The sequence below is a fragment of the Lynx canadensis genome, chromosome F2, assembly GCF_007474595.2.
Source record: "Lynx canadensis isolate LIC74 chromosome F2, mLynCan4.pri.v2, whole genome shotgun sequence".
In the NCBI taxonomy this organism is placed as follows: domain Eukaryota; kingdom Metazoa; phylum Chordata; class Mammalia; order Carnivora; family Felidae; genus Lynx; species Lynx canadensis.
In genome coordinates this window covers 11,250,375-11,266,798 of record NC_044320.2, presented here as the reverse complement: position 1 = coordinate 11,266,798, position 16,424 = coordinate 11,250,375, and the positions used below count along the sequence as shown (strand labels likewise).

Below are 16,424 nucleotides of genomic sequence, written 5' to 3'. Positions count from 1 at the left end.
TTGGAAGGCAATTTTTCTTGGAAGCAAGATGATTTTTTTTTTTTTTTAAATTTTTTTTTTTTCAACGTTTATTTATTTTTGGGACAGAGAGAGACAGAGCATGAACGGGGGAGGGGCAGAGAGAGAGGGAGACACAGAATCGGAAACAGGCTCCAGGCTCCGAGCCATCAGCCCAGAGCCTGACGCGGGGCTCGAACTCACGGACGGTGAGATCGTGACCTGGCTGAAGTCGGACGCCTAACCGACTGCGCCACCCAGGCGCCCCGCAAGATGATTTTTAAGAGCCCTGTTTTGCAGGGACAAAACCCTGGGCAGGTCCGCTGTAGGGTTATAGGGGCACACCTGCATTCCCAAGTCTATGCCAGAGATTTTTCTGTTTTTTTTTTTTTTTTTAAACGTTTATTTATTTTGAGACAGAGAGAGAGTGAGAGCAGAGGGAGAGGCAGAGAGAGAGAGGAGAGAAAATCCCAAGCAGGCTCTGTGCCGTCAGCACATCAGTGCACAGTCCAACTCAGGGCTCGATCTCACGCACCGTGAGATCATGACCTGAGCTGAGATCAAGAGTTGGACGCTTAACCAACCGAGCCACCCAGGCGCCCCATGCCAGAGATTCTTAACCACAGGTACACATCAGAATCACCTGGGACTTCTTAAAAATATTTATGTCTGGGCTTCACAGCAAAGACTGTGATTCAGCAGATCTAGGAGAGAAATAGGAATGTACTTAGAAGAATCTCTCCAAGCGCATAAAACTGTGGGCTCATGGTCAAGAACTGCTCTAGTTTAACGTACAGATCTCGATATGAATCCACTGGGGGTCAGATCTGACCCTGTTATGCCCCCCCCCCCCCCCCCCCATCGCCGCGGGTGGACTCAGTGTCAATGTAGCAACGTGCCCGTGCAGGAGCGCCAGGGGCCCTGCCTGGGAAAGCTGCTGTTTGCACGCCCGGAGATGGAGATGTATGTCAGAAGCCACACACACCGACCCGGAGAGAAAAAGGACTCACGTGATATCAGGTCAAAAGACTTCTTGTCCTCGGCGTTTGGTTTCACTTGGCAGGTGAGGAGGTTCAGCTTAGCGGGTTGCCTGTTAGACTAGAACAAGAAGTGAGGAAGTTACACGTTGCATTATCTTCCCACCTGCAGGGTCCGCAGACTGCGGGGCAGACGGGCAGCTTCATGCAGCGCGTGTGGTGAAGTTTTATTTACCCTGTTAGAATTGTGAGTCTCGTTAAAGAAGGACAAAGATCTTAGGTGGCCTGACAAATGTCTTTGCAATGTACATGCATATCCTGGTGATTAATCAGAATGGAACCAGGATCATCCGCCTCCCTTTCAATGAAGAGAGGGCACGCTCCATGGAAAGGCACCTTTCTGAACTTACACGTACCCGAGCACGAACAGTCGGCACTCTCCGTACTGTATCTTACTGTGAAATGTAGAGGACTCCAAATGACCCCAGGAATCAGTCATCCCAAACCTGATGTCTCAGGTACCCACACATTTTGGTTGTAATGCAAAACTTAGTACTTCTCTCAAAAGCGCAGAGACAATTGACCTGTGAGACACTGCTTAACGAGACATTGTTTAATGAGCTCCAAAATCTTGGAGAGAGGGAAAATATAGTAAGGATTTCATATCATTTGTCAGCAAATCTCTTGGTCACACACATCATTCATTCAGGCCCTGCGGTATTTAGAGAGTCATGCTAATTTAGGCTTTGCCTCCATGGAGTCGTGTTACAAAATCACCCTGGTCAAAACTCATTCTTGCCCTCCTGTATTTGTCCAAGGTCACATGTTGGCCAACGGCTGATGCCAGATGTCTGCTTCCTGCAGGAGCTGACCAAGGAGGGAAGTGTCTGAGAGCCCCCAGGCTGGGCTTTGCTCGAACACAAGCCTGTTGAAGTAAACAGTGGAACTCTAGTCCTGTATACCTGCCTCCATTCTTGTGATTCTGAAAATCCCCACACCAGGACCATTTACACCCAAGGAACTTGGGTTTTTGGGGAAAACGGAGCGGGAGAGGATAGGAAAAGGTCACACGTCAGTGACCCAATCGAAGCCCCGAACAACAGAGATGGCACATGATTAAGACAATTTCAATGACACATTACCTCTCTCATTCTTGATAGTGGACACTGGACAATTAATTTGTTTACCTTCCTGAGCTCACTGAACAATTTGTGAGATTCTCCTTCCTCTGTGCTTTCAACGAGTTTAGACACAGAGATTAATGCCACTTGTCCTAAAAGATCTGTTCCAAAAGGAAGCTGTCTGGGGGAGGAAGTGACAGACCCCGAGGGACTTCATGTTGCCTGCATGTAAATCTGACTCAGGCGTGGAAACCAGCAGTGAAGTCCTTCGCAGGATGGTTCGGCCTAAGAGGAAACAGCACTTGGGAAAGGGTTCCCGCACTACAGAACTGGTTGCCAAACTCAGGATGGGGAGGCGGGGGTTTGTAGGCCTGCAAATTTTTCTTAGAATGCACCTGGCTTGTGGGTTGCTAAAGGCCTCAGCCACGCCCAGGCCCAGCCCAACTGCGGAGGGAACTGTCCGTCCCACATCTCATCCTTCTGGATGTTGGCGAGATGGCTAGAGTCCCACATGAATGACGATCACATGTGACAGCCTGAACAGGTAGTGATCCCAGTTCACTGTGAGACTCTCCATAGAATACTGGGTTCCAATTTGGCATCCACATTTAAAGGATGGAGAAAAGCTTAGGAAAGACCAGGAGATGATTAAAGGAGTGGAAAATGGGCACTTTGAAGATCGGTTAAAGGCACTATTTAGTCCCAAGGAAAGAAGGCTGGGGAGGGATTTAATAACCATCCTCAAGAACATGAAAGGTTGTTATGGGGGAAGGCTGAACAGCTGTTTTCCATTTGCACGAACGAAGAAGAAATATACTCAAATTGTAGAAGATCTGAGCCAGACATAAGGAAGAACTTCCCAAGCTTAAGATGATTATGTATAATAAGAGGTTTCAGGTTTCTTACCCTAAAGTTGAGAAACCTCTTGGAAAAATTTAAGATTTTTTAAAGTTTATGTTTTCTGTTTTTGAGACAGAGAGAGCGACAGAGCGAGAGGGAGCACGCGCAAGTGCTCACAAGCAGGGGCAGAGAGAAGGAGAGACAGAATACCAAGCAGGCTCCACGCCATCAGCACACAGCCCGATGTGGGGCTCGAACTCACAAACCATGAGATCATGGCCTGAGCTGAGGTCAAGAGCTGGACGCTTAAATGACTGTGCCACCCAGGCACCCCCAAAATTTAAAACTTTTTAAGACACCATTCACATATGAATGTAGCAGAGAATTCTCTGTAGCAGAGAGTGTAGATGATTTTCTTTCCCAAATCTATGTTACTCCAGTATTTCTGAACAACCTGACCAACAGATACAATCAAGTAACAGATACATTTTCAGAAAGAAAAAAAGTAACATTAACTGGATTCAGAAAAGTTAAACATGCCATTCACCTCTCATTTCTAAGCATGGACTGCCTCCAAGTTCACTACCAGAAAGCTCCTCATGATCAGCGTTCTATACGGTGTAAGTCCTTCCATGGTTGGCCCACAACTCCAGTGATGATGGCGTATGGTATTTATTCCCTCGGAATTCTGTCAAGTCTACTGCACTGACACTTGTCACATCAGCACGCACTTCATTTGACACAGGTCCATCTTGCTTACATAAAGGGTTCTTCCCCTAAATGCCAGTGAGACATCTGACAAATGACCTATTACTCCAAATGTGAGTTTGAGGATCAAAGAACACAATTTTTCACTGGTGAAGCAGTCAACAAAGCCAGTACTGAGCCCCCAAATACCAGAGCAGAGTGGTATGCTCAGCCAAAGTCCGCAGACCAAGGCCCTAGAAGGCTCAGGAATCAGTAGGGTAATCCACATTTGTATAACTTTCCACAGTAGAAATCCACATCTGTATAACTTTCCAAAATTTCAAAGCACTTTCTCGACATTAGTACTAATTTATAGGTATATTGATTAAAGAAGGTATAATCTTGCTGGCATTTTGGCAGACTAAAACCAAAGACTAAATGACTTGCCCTGGGCTGCATCACTGGGTACAGTTTAGGAAATGCTTTCATATTGTTTAAGGAAAGGAAAGAAAAACTCAGAGCGAAGAAAGCATGTACTTATCGAGTCCTTACTGGTGAGGATTCCTACCGCGCTCAGAATAAACACCACAGTCTGTACCTCAACTCCAATACTGCCTCCTGGCTCCTTTGGACCAGCTCCTGCCACCGTGCCTGCGGCTCCCTCTGCTGGGCGGTGAGGGCACTGGCCTCCCTCCCGTGATGCACACACCCTGTGGCCCTCCCGGATCTCCAGGCTCTGTCCTTCCCTCCAGGGCTCTCAAAATCAGCACTTCCTCAGAGGCGGCTTTCCTGGCCTGACGACCCTCCAGCGACTTTCCATCCCCTTTACACCTGCTCTATCTCTTCCTGTCTCTGATTACTCCTTATTTCCTTCTTTCTTCCCACTGAGGGCACACATGTTTCTATCTTGTTCACTAAAATGTGCCTGGCATACAGCAGGCACTCAATAAGCGTTTACGAAATGAATGAAAGCATTCCAGTTGCCTTACCTACACTATCTCATGTACTCCCACCTGTGAGGGAAGCCACTAGTTTCTTATACTAAGTAACATGAAGAAACGGAGGCACAGAGACGTTAACTCATGTTCCTAAAATCTCCCAGTAAGGAGACAGCAGAGCCTGGAGCTGAACCCCGGTCTGAGGGGACTAAAGCCCCGCTCCTCCTCCCGGCTCCACCAAGCAGCACAGGCCTGGAAAGACGCGACGCGGAATCGCTCAGGAAAGGGTAGAAGCCCCAGTGCACGACGGAACGTCTCCTTCTAAGAAGTGTAAGGGCTAGAAACAAACAGAGCGAGGGTGCCCAAGGTTCACTTCTACTTGGGTTATCTTCTCAGGTCATCGGATTCTCCCCCAGTTACTTTTGTAACTGGTGAGCAATTTTAGAAGCCTATTTGATACACTTGTTCACTTACGTGGCCCAACAGTTATTAAGCCTCTGCAACATCCCAAGCATGCGAGAACCCTCGGTCTGCGCCATCAAGCAGCTACGGGAAACCGACCGAGGCACGGATCTGGAATGTGCGCGGAGCCTGGGAGCGCGGGTGGGGTGGGAGGGCTGAGTGGGGAGTCCTCCAGAGAGGCAGCCTCAGCCCTGGCGAGGGCCCAGAGGGGGAATCTGAACAGGGGTGGGGTGGGGGAGGGGGGACAGTGAGGAGGAGCAGGTGCAGGCAGTGGGGGTTAAGAGGAGACCAAGGCAGAAGTGATGCCCCCTGGGGAGGTCGGGGGGAGAACTGCATTGGCGCTAAGGAGCTCACATCCGCGCCTCTGTGGCTCGGACAGTCTCCGGAAGGGAGTCATTCCAACAGTGGGCACTTAGGTTTGTATGCAGGGGTGTGGCTGGAGGAGGAAGCCGAGAAGGTAAGACGGACGAGCGATGATGGGAGCTGGAAGGAAAGCTACAGTCATGGTACTAAGGGCTGGGGACTCAACATACAGCTGAAGAGAGAGGCTTTTAACTAATTATTCTAGACGTTACCTCTATAGGGTATGTGTTCTCACTTAGCCCAGGCGTCTGGATGGTGAGTGGAGGGCAGGACGCACGGTCCCTGCGGGGGGCAGGGGGAGGGTCTGCTGCTGAGCAGGGACTTTGAAAAGCTACACGTGCTTCTGTTCCAAACATCGGTCTGACATGTGTCAAAACTGAAGACTTTGTGGCTCTGTTCCCTGAGACTCTGAGGCTTGTCCTGCAGATTTCACTTTTCATTACGAGAATGACATAAACTGGGGACACAGTACGAAGAAGAAACTGAATGTTACCTGTTAATCTCACTTTCACACCCAGAGATGATCGTTGTTAATACACTGACTTTAACAAAACGTGTGGGTGTGTGTGTGAGAGAGAGACAGACAGCTAGAGAGAGAGGTGTCTGTTTTTAAAAAATCATGGGTTCGTTCAAGTTGTGGATACTGTTTTGCAAAGTGCTTTTTTCCCCAATTGACAGTTTACACAGATGTGTTCGTTTTATACATACACGCGGACCCGGCGAACCCACCCTTGAATGTTTCCCTTTTGGAAATACTCCAAACTGGGGAAGCTCTGCACACGTTCCATGAGCAGAAGGGATGGAGATATTCTCCCCGTGACAGAACGCACTGCCACTCAAAACGGAAAATGGCTGCTCAGCCAGGAAGCCTGTCAGCAACGTAAGCAGAAAGGGAAGGAGTCGATTCCGATGAATGTTTCTGCGTCTCCGGGAAGAAAACAAACACCACACGATGGTCCTTAGCTTCGTGTGCGCCACGGGGAAATGTTTGCGCTGGGAGTGCAAAGCTGTTCGCGCAGGCACTCCTCGGCTAGCAGCCAACAGCTGCTGCTGGAATCAGTATCCAGAAACGAACTTCTTTCCCTCCATCATGCTGTTGACTTGCTCTGCTTCGCAAACCAGAATTGAGTATCAGCCACTCCTTGGGGGGAATAAGCCTGACCCCACCAGGCTGAGGCTGTTGCGTGAAAAGAGGGAAAATAAGAGAGCTCTCTTCACTTTCTGTGCCTGGTAACGGAGCTGTTCCGACCATTATGGCCATTGCCAACTTTTTGCTCCATAAATATTTAGACACCTACTCTGCCCTAGAGGGACACATATACTTGGCACGCAATGAATAACCACAATAACCTCTGGCAAGACATTAGGTACACACTGAACACCTACACTGCAGAGAGATCTGATCTCTAAAATTTTAGTACATCAAAACTGCTTTTTTGAAAGTATTTTGGCTCACTTGGGGCAAGGTAACAGCATTCATTCACTGGGCACCTATACTGCTAGGTATTTTTAGAAATTGTGCTATTTAATTCTTGCGATAACGCTAATAACTAGGTCCTGCTACTGTACCCATTTTACAGATGAGGAAACGGATGGTCAGGAAGGCAAAAAATAAAATATTTCAGAGAAAGGAAAAAGCAAAGCTGAGATTTGAACAAATTCCTTCCCAGAGCTTTTTTCATTTATCACACGGTTTCCTTGTCAAGGCAAGCCCTTGGGACGTTTGCAGAGTAAATGAGAACATGTTTCCTGCTTTTTCTTTTCTGGTTCTTCCTACCCTGGAACGGTCAGTTCCCTCATTTCCCTCAAAACCACTTAGTGTATCTGTTGAGAAATCCCACCCATTCCTGACGTGTTCCATGTTCCAAAATTACCATCTTGTGGCTACAATGAAAGCTCTCCACCCCTTTAGTGGTCCTTCTGATAGATAGCTTAGGGAAGGAGGAGGTGATCATCTCACTGAAGTAACTCCTCCTAGAATCTGTATCGACTATGGATTCCTTCAACCCTCCCAACCACTTAAACCTTGGTGCTCACTTCCGGCTGGCAGAATGTTACGTGTAAGATATGTTTGAATATGAAGATGTTCTTGAAAATCTCTTACTGCAGTAAGGAACCTGATGGTCTATTGTGCTGTTAGGGCTGAGAATCACTGGATTCACTGGGCCAACGGCAGCCTCTTCCAATCACCTCCAACGGCTCATTCGGATGCAAGCCACAGGAATTTGCATCTGAAATAAATTCTATGCTGTCGCCGCTAATCTATAACCTTGGGATTGAAATACAGTAAAAACTCCTATTCAGTGTATTAGAAGCATAAACGACCTGTAAAACATAACCAGACAGACTTCTAAACATATGCTTTATGCAACTTGAACTTGGGAAGTCCTCGGATAAACATCTTCGGTTCTGCATTTGCAACGTGGCGGAAGCCCAGAAAGATATTCCACAGACACCCCGAGTTTCAGAAATGGTGCTGCTATTTTATACGTCCACATACCACTATCTGCACTGGAACAGCTGTTTCTTCTGCGGGTGACCATGACTATTAAGATTCAGCACCAGGGGTGCCTGGGTGGCTCAGTCGGTTAAGCTTCTCTGAGTCTTGGTTTCGGCTCAGGTTGTGATCTCGCGTTTCGTGGGATCGAGCCCCGTGTCAGGCTCTGTGCTGACAGTGTGAAGCGTGCTTGGGATTCTCTCTTCTCCCTTTCTCTGGCCCTCCTCCTCTCACACGCTTGCTCTCTCAAAATAATTAACTAAATTTAAAAAGGATTCAACAGCAGTGCTGGTGGGACCAGAGGCTACATTTTGAACTTAATTTATGAAAGTCAGCTCTGGTCTGTAAAGAAAAGGGAAGGGGTTGAGGATGCCAGGTCACAAGGGCAGTGGGGTGAGAGCGGGCTGCTCAGGGGAAGAAAAATGGCACCACCTGAAGCGGATGGAGGGGACACAGAATTATCAGTCAAAAGGGGGAGAGAAAAATTCCAAAAGAGGATTAAAATAGTAAGTGGTTCAAGATGTTGTTACACATTTTTTAATGGTTCTTGCTTAACTGGAACTTCTGCTACATCAACTGTAGTTTTTAAGTTTGTTCTCGAATGCTCTTTGTGTCAGTACCTGAACATATAGATAGCAACAACTTTCAACGAATGTGTTATTTAAGCCTCCAAAAGACTCTTCAAAGAGGGTAGGGAAAGCGGTGCCACTCCACTGGCTCATCTCGGGTTCCCTGAGCGCGCTTCCTGGCCTCAGGACTGCGGACTGCCCTCTTCCCTCTGCTGGGACTGCTCCTCCCTAGTTTCACCACTAACTGCTCAGAAAAGCCTTCCCTGGCCACACGAAGGCAGCTCCCCTTCATTTCTACCCCAGCAGGGTGCTCACTTCTTAGAGCTCTGAGCCCTGGGTCACTGCGAGCTCCGAGAGGGCGCGGCCGGCCAGCTCATCCTCGGTCCTCTAGCGTCCGGCCCAACGGCTGCTTGGAATCAGCGAAACAGTTTAATGAGCCAAACATTCCCATTTTACACTGGAGAAAATGGAGGCTCCAAAGGCTTATGTCACGTATCCCAGGTCCTACGGATTGTTCAGGGGTTTGAGGCCGGGTCTCACGGGCTCCCAAGTTTGTCCTCTGACAAGTCGTTGTTGCTTCTAATCTCTTGGAGAAAGGAAAATACTCTCTTCTTGCGGTGGGGACAATATATGGAATCTGGTGGAATCCAGCATAGCCTCAGGAGGCCATAAGGGCCGATCACAGAGACCCGTTGTTAAATCCACAGCAAGGAAGGGGGCGATCTGCTGTGCAGGCTGCCTTGTGCCTCCTGATGGCCTTCTGGTGCACCTGCCAACCCCCTGGCAGCCGAACGAACGCAGCCCCTTCGGGCTCTGGAGTGGACTGATAAACAACAGTCCCTGGGAACTGTCTGTGTATCCCCAAAGCCCAAAGCAGGGAGACAGACATCAAATTCTTAGCTTTGGTGACGCTGCCCTGGAGGTGCCAGAGGTGCTGTTAACCTCTGACAGGCTGAAGAGGACAGGTACCTGAACTCGGTTCACAAAGCATCTTGAGAAGTAAGGAAGTAGCAATACAAAAAGAAAAAAGAAAAATTCCAGCAAACCAGTTTCCAATGGAGGTAGTAACACATTAGGGAAGAGTAGTAATAGCAATAATAATAACTGACTTTTTTTGAGCACTAATTCTGCCCCACAACCTGTTCCAGTTTAATCTTTTTTTTTTTTTAATTTTTTTTTTTATTTTTCAACGTTATTATTTTTGGGACAGAGAGAGACAGAGCATGAACGGGGAGGGGCAGAGAGAGAGGGAGACACAGAATCGGAAACAGGCTCCAGGCTCCGAGCCATCAGCCCAGAGCCCGACGCGGGGCTCGAACTCACGGACCGCGAGATCATGACCTGGCTGAAGTCGGACGCTTAACCGACTGCGCCACCCAGGCGCCCCTGTTCCAGTTTAATCTTTACACCCACCTATGAATTAGGGACTGTTAATAGCCCCATTTTATTTAGACAGGGGAAGCCTCATAGGGATTCAGTGTCCCCTGGAATTCGAACCCAGGCAGACTAGCTCCAGGATCCAATGCTGTGACCCACCTCAGCTCCCCGAGATGGTGACAGTAACCGCTAAGTTTATGAAACGTCCAGTGTGGTCCACGTGCCACAAAGCTTTAAATGCATCTGCTCCTTGAATTCTGTCAACACTGGAAGACGCGTACCGTTATTACCCTATTTCACAGATGAGGAGTAAAGTTAGGTGCAGTAACAAAAGCCACACGTGGTAAGTTGCTGGAAGGGTATTTCAGTGCAGCGTGCCTCAGAAGGTTGTGCTCCTGATCCCCACCCCTTTTAACATTTATTTTTGAGAGACAGAGAGGCACAGCATGAGCAGGGGAGGCGGAGAGAGAGAGATACAGATCTGAAGCAGGCTCCAGGCTCTGAGCTGTTTGTTAGCACAGAGCCCAACGCAAGGCTGAACTCACGAACTGCGAGACCATGACCTGAGCTGAAGTCAGACGCTCAACCGACTGCGCCACCCAGGTGCTGCCACCCCCCCCCCCCTTTTAAAGAGTTCAGCCTACCGAGCACCTGCTCAAGAGGCTCAGCCTGGTCCAGTCCCACTGGTTTCTCAGGCTCTTTGAGTAAAACGCCAACCTTCTTACTGAACATCTGTGTGATATTTTATGAAAATACTTTTAGTGTTGGCTGATTGAGAAAAAAGTGACGATAAACTTAGTGACTTGTTAGGGTGTTAATCGTAAGAGCATCTGCAGGCATTTGAAAAATTGAGATTTAAAAGAAATCAGTTTTCAGATCCAGACAAATTCACAGACGCTTGTCGTATCTTTAATATCAGGACTCCCCATTTCCTCCTTACAGGAAACCCGGACTTGTCTACTCTAAGACCCTATGATGATTCGATGAGGGGTTTCTTTCTCCAAAGAACTATTACTGAAGCCACTTTCAAAGGCCTAACAACAAGCTGGCATCTGAGAAAAGGCCGATTCATATAGTAGGAAGAGCAGAGGCTTCAGGGTTTGAAAACTGGTCCAGCTGTTCACAAATGGCTAATTCTAGGCATGGGATTTAATCTTCCAGAGTCTTTGTGTCTTCTTCTATAAACTGCAGTTTCCACCCCAAAAGTATTCAGTGAACACTACCTGTATGTCAGGCAGTGTGCTGGGTACTGGGAGTTCAAAGGTAAGACATAGTTTCCACCTCCTAAGAACTTTCCAGAACAAAGAAAAGTGAAGATGGTGGCATGTATGTTGTATAGCCAGCCTGGCATGCTCTAAGTGATCAATAAACGGCAATCACCTTTCTTGTTTCAACCCAGGATCTGAGCTGTATGTGACACTGAGGTTAATAAATCCACCACGTAAGGACTTTTGAGAAGTCAAGCTTCTTACACTTTTGCAATTAATTTTTTAGGATTATTACAATAAAGTAATACTCCAACTATAATTCTTACATATTCTTTGATAGCTTTTTAATTATATACTAAAATGCTTAAGTAAAAGGATAAGAAACAACTCAAAGATATAGAAGTTATGTATAATAGTTTTGTGGCTGGATATAAAGTCCTTTATCCTTAAGCTTTGAGGCTGACTGAAATGTTTGCGATAGATTTCTTAGAATTGGTATTTTGAAATACCACAAGCATTTTATACTTTGCTCAAAACATACTAGATGGCCCATAAATGGAAACCACTATCCATATTACTGTAATAACAAATTCAAAGATTCTCAGTGAATCTGATTCCCATAGTGATGTACTACTTTGAGTAGTAAATAAAAAAAAAGTATGTCTTTGAACAGATACAAGAAAAGCAATGAATTTGCAGATGAGCTCCTGTAGGGCTGGCTGCCCCCTTTGCAGGCACCCCCAAAAATGCATTTCTTCCTTAATAGTAAGCTAGGGAGATGACTGGCCCCCAGAACAGATCATTCTCGAATGGTCAATCCAACAGTCCATGGCTCATCAATCTAAGTGCATACGCGACCCTCTGCTGGGTCACGTGGGTAAGTGACACCGACTGGGGGCCTTCAAGCAGTGAAATTCCCACGTGCTCAGAGGTCCCAAACAAAGCCTCCACGTTTTCTAACAAAGGTTGTTCTGTCCACTTTTCCAAAGATGACTCAATCCCACATGTTTCCCCAAGGAAACTGCTGGCCTTCGTTTTCAACTGGATTGTAAGTCATCAGCAGTGTTTGCAAAGTCAGGAGAAGTGGCCTTTCTGTAGGAGCAGGGATGGGACTACAAGTGATGTAACTGGCAGCAAGAACGTGTGGCCCAAAGCCGGTGAAAAGCAGGCAAGAGAGTAACACCAATCGGTGGGAGGGAATCTGAAGTGAGGTGGAGGAACCCACTCCCCCGCCGCCCCCCGGCTGCTCTGGGCGCAGGAGAGGTGGACCCACAATTTCCAATACTCGCGGCAGGAGAGCCTGCCTGCCGACAGACAGGATTGCCAGGACACCCGGCGAGGTGATGCTGACAGGAACGATTCCTGCTAACTGAATGCCCCCACGGAGCACATTATCACATTTAATCTTCACTATCATTTTAGGAGTTGAATACTTTCCTCAAGGTCACACAGTAAAGGACTCAGATCTGACAGATGCCACAGTGCTTTCTCACGGCCACTACACAACGTAGCTGATGTGATATTTGCTGTTGATTAGAGCCTTAAGAAAGCACTGACACAGTTGGCTTGGCCACAGCTATGTGTTTGGCAGGAACAAAAAAGGGAGGGTGGAAGAGAAGTGATTTTTATTTTTAGCAAACTGTCCGAGGTCACAGGACCACCAGTGAGCAGTGCCACGGACTCACTCCATCAACTGCTCGGTTTCCTCACACTGCGCTGCCTCCCACAGCAGGCTCTTAAGAAAGCCCAGTAGGTGGGACACGATAAGGTCATAACATCACTTGTCAAAAGGCTTCCTGAGGCTGTCAGATAGCCAGATGAACCCAAGGGAGGAGGAGGGTAAAGAGAGGGTACACGTAGCACATCCCTAACTAAAAACTCCTGATTCACATAAGGTCAAGTGGTCAGAAACTTTCACTGTAGTGCAGTTCACCTGAAGAATATTCTTCTGGTTTTTGTTTCTGCTCACAAACCAGATCCATCTCGGAGTCTCACCACTCGGACCCACCTCAGCTCATAAAATCAGACAATAATCAGCCACAACCCGGCTCGGGCAAGCGAAGGGAAGAGCAGGCACAATCCCATCCAGGCAACTGCCACCCTCAGCCTCCAACCCTACGGCACAGAGCTGCACTCAAACACCTCCCCGGTCATAAGGTTCTAGCTGCTGTTACAGCTGCTGCAGGTGGTAAGATCTGAAAAGACCACCCTGGATACCTTTGGAACTCGCCCAGACACAGGTCAACCCCGTGGGTCCCCAAGAGTCAGGGTACTGGCCCAGGAGACGCCAAACCTTATCACAAAAGTGAAGGGCCGACTGTGTTGACTGTCCTTACGAATGAATCGCTTCTCAGGATTCGTGCCATGCTTCGGGCCATCAAAGAATTCCGGCCTGCACGAACAGGCAACGTGCTTCTCCCACACACAGACTCCCAGGCACTCCTGGTTCAGGGCTGACTACGTCTGTGATGGCCCAACCTGGGATCCCATGCTGGGGAGGAAGTGGGGTTGCAGGTGAGGGGAATTAACATTTTGAGGGGTGTGGGAATGTGTACGAGCAGAGTTCCAACCTATACCAGATCCCAGCTGTGCCATGTGTGAGCTATGTGACCTGTAAGTGAACTTTTCTGAGCCCCAGTTCCCCCATCTGAATAGTGAAGGTGACATCATCCATAACTTAGGTTGTGAGGGTTAAATGTTACAACGCGTTAAGGTGCTGGTGAATGCCTAGCAAATGGTGAACATTCGAAAACGTTAGCCGCCGTGATGGTGATGGTGGTGGTGACAGAAATGCTTTTGAAAAGTCAGATGGTGGCGATCTTCGCTTTCACAGAGAGAAACATAGGCCTAGAACGGAGACTGTTTCGTTGTCTATCAAACAGGAGCAACAGAAGCTACATAAAATAGGTTCTGGTAATGTGCTCAGAACAGTGAATGCACAAGCCACAGAGAATACTCAATAAATGTCATCTATTCCCGTCAGTGTTTCTGATCTTGGATCATTCTTCTGACACATAGCCCCCCAAGTATTTTAATCACCAACATAATGAGCAGAGTGGGCCCCTGTGTGGCCAGCAAACACCATTAAGCACTCACAGAGGCTTCAAGACTGAAATCCCAGCATTCACCAGGTGTGACAGGGGCTCATTTCTTAACCCCTTAATGACAGCATCTATCTGGTGGGTTGTGGCAACAATCACATATGGTGACACAGGGAAAGCACTTTCTACAACTTGGCTCATGGTAAGTGCTTACTTACTTAGTGGTAACTAACATTCTTGTGAGCATCAGAACTGTTTCATAAAGCAACTGCGTGGGATTCAATATGAACAGGTCAAAGTTATCTCATCTGAGGCCTACTCCAGCACCTGGAGTAGAGTAGAAGCTTCATGAAACGTTGCCAAAGAAACGAATTGTTAGACAGCTTTAGCGATAACTAACTGATCTAAGTCCACCTGTAGGATTTCCCGTGTCAGATGGATGGCTTGTCACAGCTGGCATGATAGGTCAAAAATCTCAGTTGGACTGAGGGAAGCTGAGGGCCTCTGAAGAATCACCCTGCAAGGGTTCTGCAAGGGACAAAGGACAGAGACGATAGAATTGCTCAAGTTCCATAAAGGCCAATAATCGTTAAGACGTATGGAATCTTCCAGCAGGAAGGGTCTGGCCACAGGTGTGTAGTGACTACCTTGTGTGTACCAAAGTCTGAGGAGGGGGTGGGGCTGAAGAAAGATGACCAGGACCTGGTAAGTGCCCCGGGGAAGTGTAGAGTCTAGTAGGATGATGGGCTTCTGCAGGAAGAGAGGCAGAGTGGAAGGCGCATCATTTCTAACTGCCTGCTACTAGCCAAGTCACTGGGCTTCTCTGTACTTTAGTTTCTTCATCTGCAAAAACGAAGGGCACGTTACCACATGGGTTGTAGAAGGGATTGAGTGAAATAAATTTTATGAAGTGTCTGGCAGGAAGAAATGCTTATTAAGTGGTACTTCTTGCTCATCAGAGGACAATCTAATCTCAACTGTGAATAACGGAAACTTGCCAACGTAACAAATGGCTCATCCCTCATTTTTACCATCCTGTTACCAATTCACGGCTCATCATAAACTCGAAGGCCTCATTGGCACAGGATACTGAAATTTACCCGAGCTTCTCTCCAAGCTGGGATTGCTAGGTGTGACTGCACGTGCCTTCGTAAAGACTCTTGGTCTACTGTGCGGTTTCCAGTTTCACTTGACCCATTTGCCACTATAACCTTTGCATCTTTAAGGGTAAGAAGCCATTTCTTGCTAGTTTTAAAAGGGCCAAACAGTAATTACTTGTTTTATGGTGCATGTCCTGACTAGCGCTAAGACTGAACCTTTTTTGACAGTATTAATTCTGCCAATACAAGACTTTCAGTTGAAAATGGGTGATACCAAACAAAAGTTCTAGCTAGAATGTAAGTATCAACTGTAAGTATGCAATATATATGCATATATAACTGCCAACAATCTGGAGAGAAAACAGAATAGAAGCGTTAATAGCTTAGTTACTTTCTACTTTCCACTGAATTGCCTTTATTCCTAAAGAAACGGGAGCCACAGCAAGGCAATCTTATGATTTCAGTTTTATTTATATACATTTTAGCCCTTTACCATAATGGGGGCTTTCTGAGTGATTTAAATAGTAACAACAAAAAGACTGAACATATTGTATGCATGTTATTTCATTTCCTAATTATTATTTCATGCAAAGAACACCCTCTGTCATCTTTATAATTCAGAAAACTTTAGGTTTTTTAGAACCACCAATAAGATTTCCCCGAAGAGAAGATTATGAAATGAAAGAATATTGTGGGAAACGGCATGGGATGTTCTAGAGGGGCAGGAGAACGAGGCAGGTCACCACAGGACAAGACGAGACCAATTTCTGCGGTAAAGGAGCATCTCACACTGTCTGATCCTAATCCACACATTACGCATAGAGGGTGGGGGTGGGTGGATTTCAATGCTGGGTCCATCATGTTTTTGCTTCCTAGTCCACATGGCCGAAAGGCCTCGAAGGCGCAACACGGTAAATCACCAGGTGCACTTACCGTGGCGTGTGAGATGGTCAGGATCCCGTTCTTGACTGCACACTTCCTCCTCTGCCACACTTTCCGGAGCCTGAAGAGCAAGTCAGACACAACCTGATATGGTAGCTGGTTCACTCTGTGACATGCAATTATGTCGTGTTATGTACGACGATCGTTAGAAATCGTAACAACAAAACCACCCCAAACCAAAACCCACAAAACCCAGAAAACATTATTACCCCTTTTATTATCCCAGGTGGAAGGTAATTCAGACTAGGAGGCATATATAAGGACGCTCATTATAGCACTGTTTTTTTAAAATTTTTTTCCAATGT

General features: G+C 47.1%; 1 protein-coding gene across 2 annotated transcripts in view; it reads right to left on the bottom strand.

Annotated features, from left to right (window-relative positions):
- The window catches only part of ASAP1 (ArfGAP with SH3 domain, ankyrin repeat and PH domain 1), a 311,284-nt gene that overhangs the window by 53,596 nt on the left and 241,264 nt on the right, over window positions 1–16,424 (bottom strand). For both annotated transcript variants that reach the window (XM_030304285.1, XM_030304284.1), the window contains exons 12-13: window positions 16,111–16,180; window positions 1,008–1,095 (exon numbers count right to left, since the gene is read on the bottom strand). In XM_030304285.1, coding sequence (XP_030160145.1) covers window positions 1,008–1,095; window positions 16,111–16,180 — 158 coding nt within the window. The remainder of the gene's footprint in view (window positions 1–1,007; window positions 1,096–16,110; window positions 16,181–16,424) is intronic.